Here is a 14,152-nt window from a genome sequence, read left to right as displayed (position 1 = left end):
GATAGGCAACTTGTGTTTCTGAATCTGTTGGAGCACAAGTTATTTAAGGGGGCAACAAAAGTTATCAGTTATACTATAGCAGTCCTAGGGGCCACGGTGCAGACACATCCCTCTCTGATATTGCTCAGCCCTCGGCCTTGTGTGAGCGGTGTTGTAATACAGCAGAGCACTTTGTCTGTACGTCTCGTCACGTCATCCGAAGAGAGCTGATGTGAATACTTTTGTAAGGGTCAGTCCACATGAGCAGATTCAGGGAGGTTTAGTCGCCTGGCGACCAGTAACGTAACTAGAGGAGGCGGGCCCTGGCACGGACGTGCAGCCGGGCCCGCCCCCTTCATGCGACCGGAAACGTCCGAAGAACTCAGTGGCGCGGGAGCTGGTGGGGGGCCCTGAGGGGGTGCGGGCCCTGGCCCAATCGCACCCCTTGCTCCCCCGGTAGTTACGCCACTGCTGGCGACTAATCACCTCTTCGTCCGGGCGACAATTTTCCGGAACTGCCTTCACATGTCTTCCCGTCCACTATAATGAAAAGTCGCTTGCGCTAAAGCACACCAGTCGCTTCATTTTCCAAAGTTGCCACACAAAGCGATGCGTGTGATTTAGCGCAGACAACTTTTTATTATAGCAGACGGGAAGACACGCAAAGACAGTTCGGGGAGATTGTCACCCAGAAGAATAGGCGGTCGCCAGGCGACTAAATCTCCCCGAATCTGCTCGTGTGGACTGACCCTTAAGCTGGCCATAGACGCAAAGATCTCATCATACGAATTGAGGATTCGTACGATTTTCGGAACGTGTGTGGAGAGTCCCGACATTTTTCGTCCTGCGGAGATTGGTCGTTGGGTCGATCGTATAGGTTAGAAAGTTTCTGTCGCCTGCCGATAATATCTCTGTGTGTATTGCCGATCGTATGATTTTCAGTGGGAGACTGTCACCAGCTTTGTCTATCGTACGATTGCTGTCAGGGGCAGAACATCGGCTGATCTGTTCTTTAATTACTTTATTTGGTCGGAATGATAAGACTTTGATCTGAATGGTTAGTGGCAGGTCGGGAGATGGGAAAGTCCGATCGTACATTGATTCGTACGATCGGATCTTTGCGTCTGTGGCCAGCTTTAGGCTTTAGTTACCCTTTAAGATCGCTATATCATACCAAATCAGTGGCGGAACTACCGGGGGAGCAGGGGGTGCGAGCGGGCCAGGGCCCCCCGTCAGCTCGCGCACCACTCAGTTCTGCGGCCGTTTCCGGCCGTACGGAGGGGGGCGGGGCCCAGCTGCACTACCCGCGCCAAGGCCCCCCTCCTCTAGTTACGCCTCTGTACCAAATCAGTATTCTGCTCCGAGGGCAACATTGCTGGTGTCCAGCTGCTGCACAATATAGCCCTCGGGGCTCCACTCATCCCCTTCTCCTGCATCAAACATAAGCCGATCAGCCTTTTTTTTTCTTTCCAAATGTATTACGGGTATGCTGATCGGCTGCTTCAGTCCATCGTATAATTGTGCCTAAAATGATGTGCTTGTACTGCAGAGAAAAGAACCCCTACCTCTGTCACCCCTTTCTATAGCTCTGGCCTCCACGAGGGAAGGGGGGATACAAATTCAACTACCTATGTATATCACTAACGTGTAAATGATTTGTCTGTTTTAGAAGTGTTTATATGTAAAAGGATGTTGTTTTCCCGGTTATTAATTACCAACTGTCATAGTACACGAGAAAGGGACAGAAAATATTTTGAATACCTCCTAAAATTTAGTGAAAAACTACCTCATCCAAATGGGTCAGCATAAAAGCCACCCCAAACCCATCCCAGACAACTACCTCTTTGGTTCAATAGGGGAAAGTAGCTGCAGAAAGACTTGCATTTATTATTCTCTAACTAAATGAATGTACTGCTGTTTATGGATTTACTTTGCAAATGTCACTTCTCTACACACAGGAAGCGGCGGAATTGCATTCCTTCCATTTTTTCTCCAAAAAGACACATTTAAATGCCTTTGATTTGCGGCAGCTACTTACTCCCCCGTTGAAATCCATTTTTTTTTATTCTAAATCTGTGTATTTGTGTAAATAATGTAAAGCAGGAGCTTGGGGGAATGTACATTTTTACTGGGAGATGTTCCATGTCCTTTCTCTGAGTACAGCACACGTTCCTCTTTGGCCTTGCATTGCTTTGTAACTCCACTACCTTTGCTAATGTGACCAATGTGTATAAGAGCATGTCTAGAGAGTGATAGATGTTTCAACCAATAAATGTGAATTGTTCTTGTCATATGGCTCCGTCTGACTTTCTTTTCCATCTACAAAAAGATACAAAATACTTTTATATGAAAAATCTTCATTTAATTTATCATTTAGGTGCCTTGCACTCAGGATGCAGAGATACTGTGAGTTGTTAACCATTTGTGATCGCTAAATTGTTAACTCACAGTATGCCAGGGGTCGTCAAGCCTACTGTGCACTCAAAATTCCCATCTTTGCAATTATTATGTTGTCAAATTGTTGGAGAATTGCATCACTTCTGCGTTCACCTTTGAATTTGCTTTCAGAATGATGTAGAGAGTGATATTTTGAAACAATTTGTAATTTTTTTATCATTTGTGGTTATTTAAGCTTTTTATCCAGCAGCTCTCCAGTTTGCAATCTGGTTGCTAGGGTCCAAATGCCACTAGCAACCATGCACTGATTTGCATGAGAGACTGGAATATGCATAGGAGAGAGTCTGAATAGAAAGATGAGTAATAAAAAGTAGCAATAACAATACATTTGCAGCCTTACAGAGCCTTTGTTTTTAGATAGGGTCAGTGACCCCCATTTGAAAGCTGGAAAGAGCCAGAAGAAGAAGGCAAATAATTAAAATACTATTAAAAAAAAAGAATAGAGACCAAGGGACAAATTCAATAACCTGCGGTAGCGAAGTTTCTCCAGGGTGCTGCTAATTCACTAAAATCCGAAGTTGCGCTCAGGGAGGCGAAAGGTACAGAAGTTGCGCTAGCGTTAATTCTTCAAGCAAAGCGAAGTTACGCTAGCGATGCCTAATTTGCATACAGCACCAAGTTACAATGGACGTATATGTAAATTCCGGAACCGTGTATCTGGTGAGATTATTCCAACTTCTTTTTGGGGGGCCTGTGCAGCTGGAAAGGAGAAGGGAGTGGGGGACGCCCCAATATATCCCCTTTTTATAATCTGCTCTCTAGATTCAGCCATCTACCAGCCTGCCTGTTTGATATATCTAACTAAATACTCCACTGCTTCAAAATTCCAGCTCTAACTCCTGGGAAAAAACTTTTCTGTCTTGTTGAACTACAACTTACAACCATCCTCTTTTTTTTAAATTACAAGCATATACCAACACCAAGGAACAGTCATTTGAATGTTCTCCACATGAAAAGTGATTACCCACCTGGATTGTATTTATTACTGATTTTATATTAATTCATAATTTATTCACTGTGTTTCTGGGCCGGCCAGTGTTTTAGTGATTATATAATAAATTCTACTTTTAATATATAGGTTTTGCAGTCCACCTTCTACTTGTTCTTTGTATTTTGTTTTTATCCCCAATAGGACCTTGGGGATTGGAGGTGTGCAGTTTCGACCAATATAATACCCTTTCCCCATCCGTCAGGAGGGGAGCTGGGGGAAGAGGGATTGTTCACGTGAGGCCCCAAGATTCTTTGTGTGGGAAGGGGCGGCGAAAGTGGACAAATGTTATTGTTCTCTGAAAACATCTGCTCATTTTGATTTTGATGCTGGCAACGTGTTCAAAAAAAAAAGTTGGGCAAAGGGTATGTTTTCCACTGTGTTGCACCACCTCTTTTTCTACAACAATTTCTGTAGCTGTTTGGGAATTACAGGAGACCTATTGAGTTTTGAAAGTAAAATGTTCTGATATAGGATTTCAGCTGCTCAACAGTGTGAGGCGGGGGCTCTCCTGTCGTATTTTTTCTTTAATAATGTGCCAAATATTTACACTGGGTCTGCATTGCAGGTGGGGGGCTAGTCTATCCCTGGACTCTGTTGATGGTGTAATCCCAGATGTTCAAGCTCCCCATGTCATATGCACTAATGCACCCCCATGCCACCATGGATGTACAAGCTCCCCGATACCTTGTGCACTAATGCACCCCCATACCACCATGGATGTACAAGCTCCCTATGCCATATGCACTAATGCACCCCCATGCCACCATGAATGTACACGCTCCCCAATACCTTGTGCATTAATACACCCCTATAAAGCAACATAGGGGGTTCTTCACAGTCAGGACAGTGAGGTTGTGGAATGCACTGCCGGGTGATGTTGTGATGCTGATTCAGTTAATGACTATAAGAATGGTTTGGATGATTTTTTGGACAGACATAATATCAAAGGCTATTGTGATACTAAGCTCTATAGTTAGTATAGGTATGGGTATATAGAATTTAATTAAAAGTAGGGAGGGGTGTGTGTATGGATGCTGGGTTTTCATTTGGAGGGCTATGTAACTATGTAACTATAGCACCATGGATGTGCAAGCTCCCTATGCCATATGCACTAATGCACCCCCATGCCACCATGGATGTACAAGCTCCCCATGCCTTGTGCACTAATGTACCCCCATAACATCATAATTCTGGCTTTTGAAACAATGGCGTTGGGAAGTGTTTCTGTGCCCATGTACTGACACTACTACAGCATCAGTCTGTTTTAAAAGGAGAAGGAAAGGTTAAAATGAAGTAAACTTAATGAGAAAGTTCTATATAAAAACACCATTAAACGTAGTAGCGCTGCTCTGAGTCCTCTGTCAAAAGAAACACCACATTTCTTTCCTATTGTGTACACATGGGCTTCTGTATCAGACTTCCTGCCTTCATCTTAAACCGCCAGGGCAGGGATTGAGCATGCTCAGTTTGCTTCTCTCCTTTTCCCATCCCTGCTGTAATCTGAGCCCAGAGCTATGAATGAGCAGGTAGAGACTCAGGCAGGAAGTGATGTCACACCAAATATGGCAGCTGCTATCCTAAACAAAAAGAGAGCTTCTAGAGCTGTTTACTCAGGTATGGTAAAGCATTCTACAGAATAAATATAGTCTTATAGCTTGCACTATTGTTCCTAATCTATTGGCAATAAACTGCTTCTGTATCTTGCCTTCTCCTTTAATGCAGTGCTGTCTGAGGGCCTAAGGATGACGGGAATCTAGTATTGACAACCTTGTCCCTTGTGTACAGAGATTTCTCCAGATTCTTTGAATATTTCAATGATGGTATATACCAGGGGTGTCCAAACTTTTTACAACGGGGGCCAGATTTGGTGAGATGAAAATGTGTGGGGGCCGACCAATCAGCCTGACATTGTTTGATTCGAACCATTAAGTATATATTCATGAAGCTGCTGGATCCAGGCAAAATTAAATGTGAAGCCATTATGGTATGTTAGTGCCCTACTGCACTGATCTTCTTCTGTCCCCATAGACAGCCCTTACCCACCCCCACATCCAGCCTCTGTAGTCTATAATAACTTTTATTTCAATTGTTTATTCTTTCTCAGTTAGACACTCACCTGTAACTCCCCCTCCCTCTCAGAAACAGGCATGAAAAAAAAGCTTAAAACTCTGTCTCCTCCTTTGCACACAAGCACTCCCTCTGGAGCTCCCCCTCCCTGCCAGAAACTAAAGGTGGACTCCAACTGTAACTTACTTCCCTCCTGCCACATGTGATCGCTGATAAGCAGGATCAAGCTGCAGCACATTCAACACTCGCGTCTCTCAGTGATCCCATAGAAATGAATGTGCGGCAGCAGGAAATGTAAGTCACAGTCGGAGTCCACCTTTAGTTTCTGGCAGGGAGGGGGGAGCTGGCAGCTGGTATGTAACGGAGACCGTAGTTGTAAAACTATTGAAGGGGGAGTTGAGCCAGAGGATAGAACGGGTTTTTTTTTAGCAGTGTAGCTTTTTTTCATGCCTGGTTTCTGGGAGGGAGGGGGAGTGACAGAATGTTTAAAAAATCACTGCGACGTGCTGCTGTGACTTCGGCTCCTCTTCTGCTTTTTGCTGCGGGCCAATTAAAATTGGATCGCGGGCCGCATTTGGCCCGCGGGCCGTAGTTTGGACACCCCTGGTATATACTAAAGACTATAAAATCCCCAATGAGTACACAGACAACTAATATGCTTAATTTGGGATATTCCCAAAGATCCAGGAAGGCGGAGAGGAAATAGGAAGACCATATACTTAGGAATAGAGGTCAGTTCTTTCTTAGCCATTTCCAGCTGTTTGGAAATGAAATGTAAGAGCTGCAGATAATGTAAGAGCTGCATAAAGCTACTTGAGATAATGTAGAAAGGAGATCGGAGATCACTTTGAGCGGTTTGGGCTAGTGATATGTTACCGAAGAGAATTTTCCCTTAATCTACATGTAGACATTTGATATAGCCAGAGACCCAGACCTTCTGAGGCTTTTAGTATGTTCTATTATGAATTCCATTATGATTTTTTTTTGTATCCCATGGGGCATTTTTTTTAAAGTTGATTTAGTCAACCCTGCTAGGACAATATGCGATCATGCTCCTGATAACACCTTCATCCCACAAAACCCTTAAGCCCTTTGGTAGACCTCTACTCTAAGGGTAGAGCCACACAATGCTATTTGGGGAGATAAGTCGGCCAGTGACTAATTTCCCCTAAATAGCATTGTGAGCCTCTACGCTAAAGGTTCACACATGGATGCAGCTATAGACTTCCAATACAAAGACAAGAAATACAATTATATCCATAACGAACATACTTGTTAAACACGTCGTAATTAAGATAAATTAAGTGGCCTTCGGAGGACTGAGCATGAAGTATGACGTTTTAAAATCATTTATTGCAGATATAATACAGGAGAGTAACTCTTAGCTCAGGGTCTTGAGAACAATAATGCGAAGAATGCAATTGTGAGAAACCTTAATTGGCAACACCATGCAGTAACCTCAGAACATTATATTATGTTCTGATTCAATGAAACAATGGGGTGATTTAACAAATAAGTACACATTCAGTCATCAGCATGCACTCCATGCACATCTATATAATTTCACTCTGTGCCGCTGCTCCAAAATGAGCACAGTTGCGCCTATTGACCCCAGCTGTTGTGGAAACCCTGGAGCTACCACTACTGAAACTATCTTATTGCACCAGCCACAATTGCGTCAGACACAACTCCCATGGCTTTGACTTATCTGCATTTTGCCCAAGAATTATGGACTCGTTTTGCGAAAACAGTCTACACTGGATCATGTGTGTCCAGCCTAAAGTTTCCATTTTATAGATTGCTCAGTGTACAATCTGTCAGACTGATCTGGAGAGAGTTATGCCTGGCAGGTTAGTCTGTAAACTGTAAAACGAAAGTGCCTGGGGTTTGCCAAATGATTTACCATTTGGTAGCACTATGTCAGGTATCCCCAACCTTTTCAACCCACGAGCAACATTCAGAAGTCAAAGGAGTTGGGAGGCGACAATAACATGAAAATTTTATTGGGGTGCCAAATAAGTGCTGTGATTGGCCATTTTGCAGCCCCTATGTGGATTACCAACCTTCATTGAGGCTCTGTTTGGCAGTGCACCTGGATTTCATGCAACTAGAACTTGCCTCCAATTTAGGAATTCAAAAATAAGCACCTGCTTTAGGCCACTGGGAGCAACATCCAAGGGGTTGGAGAGCAACATGTTAATCACGAGCTACTGGTTGGGGATCACTGCACTATGTGGACTACCAGCATGTAGGAGGGCCTGTTTGGTATGAAACTTGTGTCTTTCTCCTTGCAAAGTGTGTCTTCAAGCCAGGAACCTGCTTTGAGTCCACTGAAGGCAACATGAAAAATGGTCTTGTGTGTGTACTGGCTGGCATTCACTAATTTAGAGGTTAGGGCCACTAGATTTCAAGTTTCTCAGTTTTCAACATGACGCATGAGAGAGAAGCAAATTTGTTTTTTAGATTTTCTTCTGATATTTTTATCCATTATGGATAAAAGTTTTAGAATTTTCAAGGAACATCAGAAAAGAGAAACATATCTTCCAAAAACAGCGTCGGTGAGCAAGAAAAGAGAGAGAGATGCTGCGATGACAGGGAACCAGCAGAAGGTAAGGAGAAACAACCTGCATATAAAAACATTTTCTAGTATATAGCCCTCCCTAGATTATTCTGCCCCTAGTAATGTTTTTTTCTCCTCAAATTACACAATGTGGATGTAATATTTTCTGGACAACATGACGTAACACAGCAACATAAAAATAGCACATGACAGTTGGCCTCATGGATTAGAGCAGTGATCCCCAACCAGTAGCTCGCGAGCAACATGTTGCTCTCCAACCCCTTGGATGTTGCTCCCAGTGGCCTCAAAGCAGGAGCTTATTTTTGAATTCCAGGCTTGGAGGCAAGTTTTAGTTGCATAAAAACCAGGTGCACTGCCAAACAGAGTCTCAATGTAGGTTGACAATCCACATAGGGGCTACCAAATGGCCAATCACAGCACTTATTTGGCACCCCAAGAACATTTTTCATGCTAGTGTTGCTCCCCAACTCCTTTTACTTCTGAATGTTGCTCACGGGTTTCAAAGGTTGGGGATCCCTGGATTAGAGGATGGGAATTTAATGTGTTGTATTTGGTGTTTGGCAAAACTTAAAGAACACACAAGCCAACAAATAGACAATCTTCCCTCTTAGCAGCTGCACAGTAATTTAAATGTTTGCTTGCTGGCTGATGGGAATTAATTGTGGATTGGTTGTTAAGAGTTACTGCCCATGTGTAAATATGCCCAATGTTGATAAATAAGTCCCACTGCTGTATCTTGTCCTTGACTCCCAGGTGCTGCTGAACCCCCCCCCCAGTCAATTCTGTTACTCAGACTTTCAGAAAAAAATGCACCAGCCAGGTCCGTGTCTCTTTTAAAAAAAAGGAGATGCACGTGCCCAGTATAGACATTTGTTGTATTCACTAGCGCTTCATTAACAGAATTGCACCACCAGTGGATTTAGGCTTCCAAAACTCCGAAATCCTTATAGTCAGTCCAGATAAGCGAAAAGTAGCAGTTAGTCCTTTGTAACATGAAATTAAATAATTTTACTGCATATAAAGTATCTAAACTTGTTAAAAATTCTTGGAAATTCAATATAATGCTGGGTAATAATTTAAACTCTAAATAAAGGCCTGATAGATAAGATATCCAGATTTATTAATCAAATTTCCTTTCCCCAGAATAAGAATGGGAGCTGAAGAAGCCACGCGTCGAGGATGAAAGAGCCAATTCTTTGCTGATTACCAGCTACAGCTTCCACGTGGAACTTGGGAACAGATATTTTTGCAGGGTAAAGCTGGCCATAGACGCAAAGATCCAATCATACGAATCATCGTACGATCTGACTTTCCCATCTCCCGACCTGCCACTAACCATTCAGATCAAATAAAGTAGTAAAAGAACAGATCAGCCAATGTTCTGCCCCTGACAGCATTCGTACGAAAGTTTATGTCCGACCAAGTCTAGTGACAGTCTCCCTCTGAAAATCGTACGATCGGCAATACATGCAGAGACATTACCCGCAGCCGACAGAAATCTTTTAACCTGTCCGATTGGCCAATGACCGATCTCCGCCGGATGAAAAATGTCACACACGTTCCGAAAATAGTGTGAATCCTCGATTCGTACAATCAGATCTTTGCGTCTATGGCCAGCTTAAGTGATGAGTTCTCGGGGATTCGATTTCATTTTGGACTGTTTCTTTTTCTATACACAATATCCCAGCTATATACCCCATATGTACGCCACAGACAAGATTTGCTTGATTCCATGGGGCTCATTTACTAAGTGCGGGTGATGGTGAAAACAAAAGTGCACATAAACACCCAAGACATGGGTCTTACAAAGGGGCAGGTTGGGTGTGGTATATGGGTGTCCCCTAAATAGTCACTTTTGGTGGAAAGAGTTGTATTATGCTGCAACTTTGGTATGAAAGTATGATACAACCAGTCAGGTTTAGAAGAACATTTATCTGTATGGAGCAGCATGGTAATTAAATGCGAATCATTTTTCCTTATAAAATGATCCAGTTGTGTTGAATTAAACACAATTGCAGTCATTAGGATGGCTGCAAATGAAGCCAAAAGCAGATGTGCACGAAACCTAAATCATATCCGAGGCATTCGCTCACTGTGTCCAACCAGATCGTCTAATCATTTATCTCTTTCCTCCTTTTTTTCAGGTTATGTTGGCAACATTAAACAACACAACAAAGCATGTGGCTCTTACAATCTATGAGAAGCTAGGCAGCAATAAACATCTTATTAAGAAAGAAGCTCAGACACCCAGGATCAATGGCGCGTTTCCCTTTCTTTGCAAGGGGCTTGTGGCATTCCAAACACAGGTACAGGTATAGGATCCCTTATCTGGAAACCCGATATCCAGAAAGCTCTGAATTACGCAATGGCTGTCTCCCATAGACACCATTTTATCCAAGTAATCCACATTTTTAAAAATGATTTACTTTTTCTCTGTAATAATAAAACAGTACCTTGTACTTGATCCCAACTAAGATATAATGAATCCTTATTGGAAGCAGAACCAGGCTATTGGGTTTATTTAATGTTTATATTAATTTCTAGTAGACATAAGGCATGAAGACACAAATAACGTAAAGATCCGTTATCCGGAAAACCCCAGGTCCCGAGCATTCTGGATAACAGGTCCCATACATGTACAATATATTTCCAATGTTAATATGCCTTGATTTAGTGGACTTATATTATATACAGTCCTTGTACAGGTGTATTTAGTGCTGCTTATATAATTGTGAGCACCAGGGGCAAAACTACAGAGGAAGCAAACCTTGTGGCTGCAGGGGGCCCCAGGAGATATAGGGGGGTCCATGAGTCCCTACTTACTGAGCAATTTCAAAAAATATTAGTAAAACAGGGCAACCTCTGGATATTTTGGGGGCCCTAAAATAAATTTGTTGTGGGGCCCAGTAATATCTAGGCCACCGGAGAGCACTAAACTGAAAGCCCCATATCGGCCTGGACTGAATCTGCACCGAGGGTAAGTAAAGAGTTAGGGGCATTTACCCAGGGTAACACCTAGCACAAAGTTGATCCAGGGACTGTTCCAATTGCCATCTTGGAAGGATTTACATAGACAGGTTGAACTTGATGGACATGAGTCTTTTTACAGCCTAAGTTATTATGTTACTAAGTATAAATGGGTGTTTTCCCCCCATACAACAACTCCCCTGTATAGTACCAAGGGGGCTGGCGGGGGGCTTTATAATAAAAAGGTAAATATGATGGTTAATACATCTGTCCATATTTTTCCTACAGCTTCTATTCAGCGGAGCTGGTTATAGGCCTCCAGTTCGTTCACTCAAGGGGGATTGGGCATCGGTAAGTAACATTTCTCAGCTCTGTTTTATGTGAACAAAAAATATAGTTCTCCTTTGAAGATTGGTGATTATGGAATACATGTTCAACCCTTACCAGTTAATGGTAGAGCACCCTTAGAGATTTTAATTAGGTGGCAGTAAATGGAGGCATTTATATCCCTAGAATAAGTGAATCTCACTGTGCCTGCTTCCCCCCGCACTCAATAATATAGTGATATTTCAGCTCTGTGCCCAGGGCCGGATTTACATAGCGGGCGCCCCTAGGCCCACTGCCGTTTGTCCCCCCTGTCCCCTACCCTTTATTCATGCAAATTTTCATGGAGATTGTATCTCCTGCGCATCCCCAGTGTTTTTGAACCAATGTGGGTGTGGTTGGGCAGCATGCCACCCCCCTAAAATCCTGCCACCCTAGGCCCGGACCTTGGTGGCCTTCCCACAAATCCGGGCCTGTCTGTGCCCCTTTATTTACACTCGCTATGGTTCCATAAAACATACATAATGCGCATTGATCACTCCTCAATGTGGTGGGAGTCATAAAGCATCAATTGGGGGGAAAGCAAAGAGAAAGAGCAGTATAAAAGCAATATGGCAGTAGAGTGATATAGTTATAAATAAATACTATAATGGCTCTGCATTGGATTATAGTAGTGAATAGATTGTTTGTATTACTTTATATTATGGCATCAGTCTCGCGCACAGTTTTGTCCCTTTGCAACTCCTTCTCATGTTATTGAGACACGGTGCAAAGCTTTTCTCCTATACACTGTCTTTTTCTCAAGTGGCTTCTTTTAAACTGGTAAAACTTGAACATCCTTAAGTAACAGTGTCTGTAAGAAAATGTGCTGCCAGTGCCGCCATTGGGGTAGGGGTGAGTTTTATCCACTTAAAGGAGAATTCAACCTGTTCAGAAAAAAAACGCACCCCCCACCCCAGGTAGCCCTCCCTCCTCCCCCCGGAGAAATGCCCCATACTCCATACTTACCCCTCGACGTAGATTTTTCCAGCGGAGTTCCACGCATCCATCTTCCGCAATTTCTCTAAGCTGACTGAGAGATCGTCAATTTCCATTTAATTTTGCGCAGTTGTAGCAAACAGGCAAACTGCTCGAACTGCTAATGCGCAGAAATACCGATATCTCAGTCAGCTTACAGAGGACGCAGAAGATGGACGCGTGGAACTCTGCTGGAAGAATCTGCACCGAGGGGTATGTATGGGGCATTTCCCCGGGGCGGAGGGTAGTTAGCCTGGGGGAAGGAGGATGGTAGGGGGTCTACCTGGGGTGGGGGGTACGGGTTTTTTTCCGAACAGGTTGAATTCTCCTTTAAACACCCCCCTTTTTAATGCTTCTGGTTTATCAGCTGTTGAATAAAGAAAGGTCTGTATATAATATTCTTTATCTCCTTTATTGTTGCCTTTCCTCAACCTGTGCTCTCCATGCCTCTCACTTCTCCCTTTACATTCCTACCTATTTTATGTAACAATATTATTAACCATTTTCTTCCAGTGATTTAAAACCTGGCAATATTTTAATAACCAACGATGGCCACATGAAAATCACGGATTTTGGACTGATAGCAGACAACGTTGACGAGGGAAAGAAGATGGTGCAGATATGTGGAGCCGTACCGTGCAGGGCTCCAGAGATTCAGTTCTAATACTGTTAGTAACAGGAATAGTGAGACTTACAGACCTACCTCTGAGAGCCACCAAAGCAACTTACAGCCACAGGGGTGTATGCAGAAGGCATATGTTGGGAGGTTGCTTAAAGGTTTTATTATGATTGGCCTTGCAGTGTATATGGTATATATTTTATTGCTATTATGTTTATTATAGCAAGTATACTAATTATAGGGTTACAAGTATGGCCAAAAGTCTTCAATCATCTTAAGCTGTCCATTAAAAGTTAGAAAATGAAAATAAATCCTGTTTGGTTGCTACTGGCACCTGTTCAAGCCTCCGTGTTAGTAAATGATTCCGGATAGTGTCCTTAAATAGTGATGACAGTGGCATCCACCTATCACTGTACTCATTTTGGCCTAAAATGGTATTGAGCAGTATTATTACATTACTTAAATGCACAACCATGAGAACATAAAAACTGCTTTTCACTTTCATGAATCTTAAGAAGGCATGGGAAGGATAAATTGGAGGATGGCGGAAGGAGGAATGAAGGGTTAATAATTTAGTAAATGATTTGTTCTTGCTTTTCAAGCTCTTTTTGAAACATCAATATGACGCAGGAGTTGACTGGCGGACTTTTGTGCATGATGGCTACGGGGAGATCACCATTTAATTGTGGCCAGGACATGAACTATCTGGCATATTTAGTCACCAGGACCAGACCCCTCTACCCAACAGGGCTGAGCACAGAAGCCAGACGTCTCCTGAGCAAGGTGGGTATAAGCAGGGGCGGACTGGGGGCCCAGGGCCCATAGGGGCTGCTGTCCAGGGCCTCCCTTTGCCCCCCCTACTGGGCATGTGCTGCGACCGCCTGCAAAAGGGAGGTCGCGGCAATAAGAATCCTGAAAATCTGGGTGCGGATACGGCCCGGCGGGACCCACAAGAGCCGGGGCCCACCAATAGGTTGGTTTTGCTTCCAAAAAGGATTAATTGAATCTCAGTTGGGATCAAGTACAAGGTGCTGTTTTATTATTACAGAGAAAAAGGAAATCATTTTTAAAAATTTTAATTATTGGGATATAATCTACGGGAGACGACCTTTCCATAATTCAGAGCTTTCTGAATAACAGGTTTCTGGAT

General features: G+C 43.2%; 1 protein-coding gene across 2 annotated transcripts; it reads left to right on the top strand.

Annotated features, from left to right (window-relative positions):
* The first annotated feature begins 5,041 nt into the window (after positions 1-5,041).
* Positions 5,042-13,339, top strand: LOC108698235 (ribosomal protein S6 kinase 2 beta-like). Of its 2 annotated transcripts, XR_005963243.1 has the most exons (5): positions 5,042-5,788; positions 9,219-9,328; positions 10,220-10,381; positions 11,331-11,393; positions 12,897-13,339. XR_005963243.1 is itself a non-coding variant. In XM_018229560.2 (3 exons), exons 1-3 carry the CDS (start codon positions 10,332-10,334, stop codon positions 13,045-13,047), a joined length of 264 nt encoding a protein of 87 aa, XP_018085049.1. In that variant the 5' UTR covers positions 9,608-10,331; the 3' UTR covers positions 13,048-13,339. The 2 variants fall into 2 exon arrangements, 1 of the variants encoding a protein (XP_018085049.1); XM_018229560.2 differs by lacking the exons at positions 5,042-5,788; positions 9,219-9,328 and having other exon boundaries at positions 9,608-10,381.
* Positions 13,340-14,152: the final 813 nt, after the last annotated feature.

Source organism: Xenopus laevis, chromosome 8L, assembly GCF_017654675.1.
Source record: "Xenopus laevis strain J_2021 chromosome 8L, Xenopus_laevis_v10.1, whole genome shotgun sequence".
Classification (NCBI taxonomy): Eukaryota; Metazoa; Chordata; class Amphibia; order Anura; family Pipidae; genus Xenopus; species Xenopus laevis.
This window is presented reverse-complemented; position numbering and strand designations above follow the sequence as displayed.

Excerpts from the sequence above, each read along its gene's own strand:
- LOC108698235 (XM_018229560.2), top strand. The coding sequence starts at position 10,332 with ATGGCGCGTTTCCCTTTCTTTGCAAGGGGCTTGTGGCATTCCAAACAC. Across the intron at positions 10,382-11,330 it reads TTGTGGCATTCCAAACACAG|CTTCTATTCAGCGGAGCTGG; the intron begins GTACAGGTATAG and ends TTTTTCCTACAG. Across the intron at positions 11,394-12,896 it reads TCAAGGGGGATTGGGCATCG|TGATTTAAAACCTGGCAATA; the intron begins GTAAGTAACATT and ends ATTTTCTTCCAG.